The 10,000-nt window shown below is 36.2% G+C and overlaps 1 protein-coding gene across 1 annotated transcript in view; it reads left to right on the forward strand.

Moving 5' to 3' along the window:
• ace2 (angiotensin I converting enzyme 2) overlaps positions 1–10,000 on the forward strand; it is a 37,726-nt gene that overhangs the window by 3,983 nt on the left and 23,743 nt on the right. The window contains exons 2-5 of the mRNA XM_062036787.1: positions 205–554; positions 652–810; positions 1,666–1,759; positions 5,959–6,102. Coding sequence (XP_061892771.1) covers positions 205–554; positions 652–810; positions 1,666–1,759; positions 5,959–6,102 — 747 coding nt within the window. The remainder of the gene's footprint in view (positions 1–204; positions 555–651; positions 811–1,665; positions 1,760–5,958; positions 6,103–10,000) is intronic.

A 10,000-nucleotide genomic window follows, 5' to 3' on the forward strand; every position in this document is an offset into this window, starting at 1 on the left:
CCTTTTTATAATTTTTATTCTTACTGCAATGTTTTCACAAAATGATAAACCATTGAAACATCATTTTTATAAAGACTAATTACTGTAATGTTATATATTTAAAAATAATAATACTACAAAGAACAGAAAACAAAAATAATAATAAAAAAAACAACACTCCCATGTTTGAGGCTTCTGTGATTTTCTAATATGACGTGTGTTCAGCTTCTGATCCCCGCTATCTGTCAGCTCACCTTTGGAAGTCCAAAGGTGAAGGCAGCACAGCACATTATCAGGACGGCTGCAGGTGTGCCTCACCTGTCAGAGTGGGAGAGTGGCTGAGAGTGGGAGCATCTACAGAAGGAGAAGAAGAAGAAGAAGAAAAAATGTGGGCCAAGGTTTTGCTCACCTTGTGGTCTCTCTATGGTTCAGTTTCTGCCCAGTCTGCAGTGGAGAAGGAGGCCCAGGAGTTCCTGCAGGTCTTCAACACGCAGGCCAGCTCTGAGATGTACCAGTACTCTCTGGCCTCCTGGGCCTACAACACCAACATCACCAAGGACAACTCTGACAAACTGGTAAGGCTCTTGGTTCTTGGTTCTTGGTTCTTGGTTCTTGGTTCTTGGGGCGCTGGCCTCCATCAAAGTCCATGACGGTGTCTTCCTCTCCCTGCAGTTGGAGCAAGGCAGGATTTGGGGCGAGTTCTACACCCGGAAGTCGGAGGAGGCTCGGAGGTTCCCCATCCAGGACATCAAGGACGCTCAGATCAAGTTGCAACTTCTGGCTCTGCAAGACAAAGGTGCAGGTGCTCTGTCGCCTGATGAGGGACAACATGTACGTGCCCATCACTACCATGCATTCATGTTGCACACTACATTCATGTACAACATGTACGTGCCCATCACTACCATGCATTCATGTTGCACACTACATTCATGTTGCACACTGCATTCATGTACAACATGTACGTGCCCATCACTACCATGCATTCATGTTGCACACTACATTCATGTACAACATGTACGTGCCCATCACTACCATGCATTCATGTTGCACACTACATTCATGTACAACATGTACGTGCCCATCACTACCATGCATTCATGTTGCACACTACATTCATGTTGCACACTGCATTCATGTACAACATGTACGTGCCCATCACTACCATGCATTCATGTTGCACACTACATTCATGTACAACATGTACGTGCCCATCACTACCATGCATTCATGTTGCACACTACATTCATGTACAACATGTACGTGCCCATCACTACCATGCATTCATGTTGCACACTACATTCATGTTGCGCACTACATTCATGTACAACATGTACGTGCCCATCACTACCATCTACTCATGTTGCACACTACATTCATGTTGCACACTACATTCATGTTGCTCACTACATTCATGTACAACATGTACGTGCCCATCACTACCATGCATTCATGTTGCACACTACATTCATGTTGCTCATGTTTGTGTAGTACATTAATGTTGCTCATGTTTGTGTAGTACATTAATGTTGCTCATGTTTGTGTAGTACATTAATGTTGCTCATGTTTGTGTAGTACATTAGTGTTGCTCATGTTTGTGTAGTACATTAATGTTGCTCATGTTTGTGTAGTACATTAGTGTTGCTCATGTTTGTGTAGTACATTAATGTTGCTCATGTTGTGCAGCTCAGCAACATCCTGAGTGAGATGAGCAACATCTACAGCACATCCAGAGTTTGTCTGAAGGAGCAACCATTCAACTGCCAGACTTTGGAACCAGGTACAACAAGTTTATTATTACAACCAGGTACAACAAGTTTATTATTACAACCAGGAACAACAAGTTTATTATTACAACAAGGTAAAACAAGTTTATTATTACAACCAGGAACAACAAGTTTATTATAAAAACCAGGTACAACAAGTTTATTATTACAACCAGGTACAACAAGTTTATTATTACAACCAGGTACAACAAGTTTATTATTACAACCAGGTACAACAAGTTTATTATTACAACCAGGAACAACAAGTTTATTATTACAACCAGGAACAACAAGTTTATTATTACAACCAGGAACAACAAGTTTATTATTACAACCAGGTACAAGTTTATTATTACAACAAGGTAAAACAAGTTTATTATTACAACCAGGAACAACAAGTTTATTATAAAAACCAGGTACAACAAGTTTATTATTACAACCAGGTACAACAAGTTTATTATTACAACCAGGTACAACAAGTTTATTATTACAACCAGGTACAACAAGTTTATTATTACAACCAGGAACAACAAGTTTATTATTACAACCAGGAACAACAAGTTTATTATTACAACCAGGTACAACAAGTTTATTATTACAACCAGGTACAAGTTTATTATTACAACCAGGTACAACAAGTTTATTATTACAACCAGGAACAACAAGTTTATTATTACAACCAGGTACAACAAGTTTATTATTACAACCAGGAACAACAAGTTTATTATTACAACCAGGAACAACAAGTTTATTATTACAACCAGGTACAACAAGTTTATTATTACAACCAGGAACAACAAGTTTACTATTACAACCAGGAACAACAAGTTTATTATTACAACCAGGTACAACAAGTTTATTATTACAACCAGGAACAACAAGTTTATTATTACAACCAGGTACAACAAGTTTATTATTACAACCAGGTACAACAAGTTTATTATTACAACCAGGTACAACAAGTTTATTATTACAACCAGGAACAACAAGTTTATTATTACAACAAGGTACAACAAGTTTATTATTACAACCAGGAACAACAAGTTTATTATTACAACCAGGAACAACAAGTTTATTATTACAACCAGGAACAACAAGTTTATTATTACAACCAGGTACAACAAGTTTATTATTACAACCAAGAACAACAAGTTTATTATTACAACCAGGTACAACAAGTTTATTATTACAACCAGGAACAACAAGTTTATTATTACAACCAGGAACAACAAGTTTATTATTACAACAAGGTACAACAAGTTTATTATTACAACCAGGAACAACAAGTTTATTATTACAACCAGGAACAACAAGTTTATTATTACAACCAGGAACAACAAGTTTATTATTACAACCAGGAACAACAAGTTTATTATTACAACCAGGAACAACAAGTTTATTATTACAACCAGGAACAACAAGTTTATTATTACAACCAGGTACAACAAGTTTATTATTACAACCAGGTACAACAAGTTTATTATTACAACCAGGAACAACAAGTTTATTATTACAACCGGGAACAACAAGTTTATTATTACAACCGGGAACAACAAGTTTATTATTACAACCAGGAACAACAAGTTTATTATTACAACCAGGTACAACAAGTTTATTATTACAACCAGGAACAACAAGTTTATTATTACAACCAGGAACAACAAGTTTATTATTACAACCAGGAACAACAAGTTTAATATTACAACCAGGGACAACAAGTTTATTATTACAACCAGGAACAACAAGTTTATTATTACAACCAGGAACAACAAGTTTAATATTACAACCAGGGACAACAAGTTTATTATTACAACCAGGAACACCAAGTTTATTATTACAACCAGGAACAACAAGTTTATTATTACAACCAGGAACAACAAGTTTATTATTACAACCAGGAACAACAAGTTTATTATTACAACCAGGTACAACAAGTTTATTATTACAACCAGGAACAACAAGTTTATTATTACAACCAGGAACAACAAGTTTATTATTACAACCAGGAACAACAAGTTTATTATTGCCACCAGGAACAACAAGTTTATTATTACAACCAGGTACAACAAGTTTATTATTACAACCAGGTACAACAAGTTTATTATTACAACCAGGAACAACAAGTTTATTATTACAACCAGGTACAACAAGTTTATTATTACAACCAGGAACAACAAGTTTATTATTACAACCAGGAACAACAAGTTTAATATTACAACCAGGAACAACAAGTTTATTATTACAACCAGGAACACCAAGTTTATTATTAACAAATACTTTTTATTTACTTGGAAACTTTGCACTCCGTCTTTGAAGTAGAGATTATTATTATTATTATCTTTTACTTTCTTCTCAATCAATCAAGCAAAACTTACACCAGGAATGTCCCGATACACTGTCAATAATGTCGATACTGGTCCAATACTAGCAAATATGGATATATATTGGATTATAATCTTGAACGTAAAGGGTGTGATATGCAGCGTGTTTTCCTTGTGTGTGATACCATGTACGATACAAGCTGTCCTGCAGCGTAATTACTTGTGTGTGATACCATGTACGATACAAGCAGTCCTGCAGCGTGTTTTCCTTGTGTGTGATATCATGTACGATACAAGCAGTCCTGCAGCGTAATTACTTGTGTGTGGTATCATGTGCGATACAAGCAGTCCTGTAGAGTGTTTATTTGTGTGTGATATCATGTACGATACAAGCAGTCCTGCAGCGCATTTACTTGTGTGTGATATCATGTGTGATACAAGCAGTCCTGCAGCGTGTTTATTTGTGTGTGATATCATGTGCGATACAAGTGGTTCTGCAGAGTGTTTACTTGTGTATGATATCATGCGCAATACAAGCAGTTCTGCAGAGTGTTTACTTGTGTGTGATATCATGTGCGATACAAGCAGTCCTACAGTGTTTACTTTTGTGTGATATCATGTGCGATACAATAAGTCCTGCAGTGTTTACTTGTGTGTGATATCATATGCGATACAAGCAGTCCTGCAGCGTGTTTACTTGTGTATAATATCATTCGCGATACAAGCAGTCATGCAGTGTGTTTACTTGTGTGTGATATCATGTGCGATACAAGCAGAGTGTTTACTTGTGTGTGATATCATGTGTGATACAAGCAGTGTGTTTACTTGTATCTGATATCATGTGCGATACAAGCAGAGTGTTTACTTGTGCCTGATATCATGTGTGATACAAGCAGAGTGTTCACTTGTGCGTGATATCATGTGCTATACAAGCAGAGTGTTTACTTGTGTGTGATATCATGTGCGATACAAGCAGTGTGTTTACTTGTGTGTGATATCATGTGCGATACAAACAGAGTGTTTACTTGTGCCTGATATCATGTGCGATACAAGCAGGGTGTTCACTTGTGTGCGATATCATATGCAATACAAGCAGAGTGTTTACTTGTGCGTGATATCATGTGCGATACAAGCAGAGTGTTTACTTGTGCCTGATATCATGTGCGATACAAGCAGAGCGTTTACTTGTGTGTGATATCATGTGTGATACAAGCAGAGTGTTAACTTGTGTGCGATATCATGTGCGATACAAGCAGAGTGTTCACTTGTGTGTGATATCATGTGCGATACAAGCAGAGTGTTCACTTCTGTGCAATATCATGTGCGATACAAGCAGAGTGTGCACTTCTGTGCAATATCACGTAGGATACAAGCAGAGTGTTCACTTCTGTGCGATATCATGTGCGATACAAGCAGTGTGTTCACTTCTGTGCAATATCATGTGCGATACAAGCAGAGTGTGCACTTCTGTGCAATAACATGTGCGATACAAGCAGAGTGTGCACTTCTGTGCAATATCACGTGGGATACAAGCAGAGTGTTCACTTCTGTGCGATATCATGTGCGATACAAGCAGAGTGTTTACTTGTGTGACGGACAGTTAACATCTAAATGTCCTCCAAGTTCTTCTATTTGACTAAAGTCATTTACAAAAGGCAAACATGCTAGGCTATAGGCTACTAGGAGCTAGCAGCTACACAACAGCTAAGCACACAATAGCACACAAGCTAGACATGTGTAATAATCATTGAACAATTAGTCAACATAAACAAGTACTAAATAATTCTAGTTACTTATTACTTACACACACAAAGTCTCCAAGGCAGTCTTAGAAAGTATCCAGTAACAAACGTGTCCGCATCACTCCACTTCCTGCCTGGTGCTGCGTGCAGGCCTGGAGGAGGTGATGGCCAACAGCCGAGACTACGCTGAGCGTCTGCACGTGTGGGAAGGATGGAGGAGACAAGTGGGCAGGAGGATGAGACCTTTGTATGAAGACTACGTCCACCTGAAGAACCAGGCCGCCAAACTCAATGGTGACCACATACAGTACATTACACTCATACTGTATGATGACCACATACAGTACATTACACTCATACTGTATGATGACCACACATATTACACTCATACTGTATGATGACCACATATATTACACTCATACTGTATGATGACCACATACAGTAGATTACACTCATACTGTATGATGACCACACATATTACACTCATACTGTATGATGACCACATATATTACACTCATACTGTATGATGACCACACATATTACACTCATACTGTATGATGACCACATACAGTACATTACACTCATACTGTATGATGACCACATACAGTAGATTACACTCATACTGTATGATGACCACATATATTACACTCATACTGTATGATGACCACATATATTACACTCATACTGTATGATGACCACATATATTACACTCATACTGTATGATGACCACATACAGTACACTCATACTGTATGATGACCACAAATATTACACTGATACTGTATGATGACCACATATATTACACTCATACTGTATGATGACCACACATATTACACTCATACTGTATGATGACCACATATATTACACTCATACTGTATGATGACCACACATATTACACTCATACTGTATGATGACCACATATATTACACTCATACTGTATGATGACCACATATATTACACTCATACTGTATGATGACCACATATATTACACTCATACTGTATGATGACCACATACAGTAGATTACACTCATACTGTATGATGACCACATATATTACACTCATACTGTATGATGACCACATATATTACACTGATACTGTATGATGACCACATATATTACACTCATACTGTATGATGACCACATATATTACACTCATACTGTATGATGACCACATACAGTACACTCATACTGTATGATGACCACATATATTACACTGATACTGTATGATGACCACATATATTACACTCATACTGTATGATGACCACATATATTACACTCATACTGTATGATGACCACATATATTACACTCATACTGTATGATGACCACATACAGTACACTCATACTGTATGATGACCACATATATTACACTGATACTGTATGATGACCACATATATTACACTCATACTGTATGATGACCACATATATTACACTCATACTGTATGATGACCACACATATTACACTCATACTGTATGATGACCACATACAGTAGAATACACTCATACTGTATGGTGACCACATATATTACACTCATACTGTATGATGACCACATATATTACACTGATACTGTATGATGACCACATATATTACACTGATACTGTATGATGACCACATATATTACACTCATACTGTATGATGACCACATACAGTACACTCATACTGTATGATGACCACATACAGTACACTCATACTGTATGATGACCACATATATTACACTCATACTGTATGAAGACCACATATATTACACTGATACTGTATGATGACCACATATATTACACTGATACTGTATGATGACCACATATATTACACTCATACTGTATGATGACCACATACAGTACACTCATACTGTATGATGACCACATATATTACACTGATACTGTATGATGACCACATATATTACACTCATACTGTATGATGACCACATATATTACACTCATACTGTATGATGACCACATATATTACATTCATACTGTATGATGACAAGACTTTGGAAATAAAGACAATGACAACATAAAGGAAGTAGTTGAAAGCTTCAATAATTATTTTGTAAATATTGGACCAAAATTGGAAGAAAGGATTCCAGACCCAGTTCCAATTGAGGACTATAATGATACCATAGAGCGAAATCCCAACTCCATGTTCCTCAGTAATGTGACACAGGAGGAAATAGTTATAATCGTGAAAAAATGTAAATCTAAGACTTCAACTGATTGTAATGGAATTGATATGGATACGATAAAAAAGGTTATAGAAGAGATCTCAGGACCATTCATGTATATTAGTAACCTATCATTTCAAACAGGTACATTTCCAAACAAAATGAAAATAGCTAAAGTTGCACCAATTTATAAGACTGGAGATAAACATCAATTTACAAATTATAGACCTGTTTCTTTACTTCCACAATTTTCTAAAATCATTGAAAAACTGTTTAATAACAGATTAGAGAGTTTCATAAATAAAAATAGAATACTCGAAGAGAACCAATATGGATACAGAGCTAATGTCTCAACTTCAATGGCTTTAATTGAAATTACAGAAGAAATTACCAATGCAATAGACAGTAAAAAATGTGCAGCAGCAGTTTTTATGGATCTAACTAAAGCATTTGACACAATTAATCACAATATTTTAATCAAAAAACTAGAAGGATATGGCATCAGAGGGTTAGTCTTAAACTGGATAAGAAGTTATCTAACGAACAGGAAACAATACGTGAAGCTAGGCCAACACACGTCTACAACACTAAATATATCCTGTGGTGTACCTCAGGGATCAATACTAGGACCTAAATTATTCAATCTCTATATAAATGACATTTGTAAAGTTACAAAAGATTTCAAGTTGGTATTATTTGCGGATGATACAACAGCGTTTTGTTCAGGAGAGAACACACAGGAGATAATACAAATAATAGCAGAAGAAATTAACAAATTAAAAAGATGGTTTGACAAAAACAGACTGTCGTTGAATCTTAGTAAAACTAAAATAATGCTATTTGGTAATAGTAGAAGAGAAAGTCAAACACAAATACAAATAGACGGAATAGAAATTGAAAGAGTAAATGAAACCAAATTTCTAGGTATAATGATGGATGATAAATTGAACTGGAAATCTCACATAAAAAATATACAACATAAAGTAGCAAGAAACACGTCAATAATGAATAAAGCAAAACATGTTCTAGACCAAAAATCACTTCATATTCTCTACTGCTCACTAGTGTTACATATCTGAGCTACTGTGTAGAAATATGGGGAAATAATTACAAAAGTACACTTCATTCATTAACGGTGTTACAAAAAAGATCAGTTAGAATAATACATCATGTTGGATATAGAGAACATACAAACCCTTTATTTATTGAATCAATGATACTGAAATTCCACGACATAGTGAATTTGCAAACAGCTAAAATGATGCACAAAGCAAACTATAACCTGCTAGCCAAGAATATACAACAATTCTTCTCAACAAAAGAGGAGAAATATAATCTTAGAGAAAAGTGTAATTTAAAACATTTGTACGCACGTACAACACTTAAGACCTTCAGTATATAATATGTGGAATTAAATGATGGAATGGATGAAGCAAAGCAATCAAACAATGTACTAATATGATCCACTTCAAGAAACTCTTCAAACTTAAAGTGTTTACACAGTACAAAGAAGAAGAACCATGACAAACATTTTCAATTTATTTCATCCATCCTTTCATTCATTCTTAAAGTAATCTTACTTATCTCATCATCAATCAATCAATCAATCAATGTTTATTTATATAGCCCTAAATCACAAGTGTCTCAAAGGGCTGTACAAGCCACAACGACATCCTCGGTGTCGAGTGGGTCTGACATAATATTGTGAAAGTCCAACACATCAGCGAAAGTCCAGTCCATGGTGGAGCCAGCGGGAACCATCCCGAGCGGAGACGGGTCAGCAGCGTAGAGATGTCCCCATCTGATGGACAGGCTAGCGGTCCACCCCGGAGCAGAGTAGAAAAGAAAAGAAAAGAAACGGCAGATCAACTGGTCTAAAAAGGGAGTCTATTTAAAGGCTAGAGTATACAAATGAGTTTTAAGATGAGACTTAAATGCTTCTACTGAGGTAGCATCTCTAACTTTTACCGGGAGGGCATTCCAGAGTATTGGAGCCCCAATAGAAAACGTATGAAATATGACTTTCTTCACCAATTAT

The sequence above is a fragment of the Entelurus aequoreus genome, linkage group LG02 (genome assembly GCF_033978785.1).
Source record: "Entelurus aequoreus isolate RoL-2023_Sb linkage group LG02, RoL_Eaeq_v1.1, whole genome shotgun sequence".
Classification (NCBI taxonomy): domain Eukaryota; kingdom Metazoa; phylum Chordata; class Actinopteri; order Syngnathiformes; family Syngnathidae; genus Entelurus; species Entelurus aequoreus.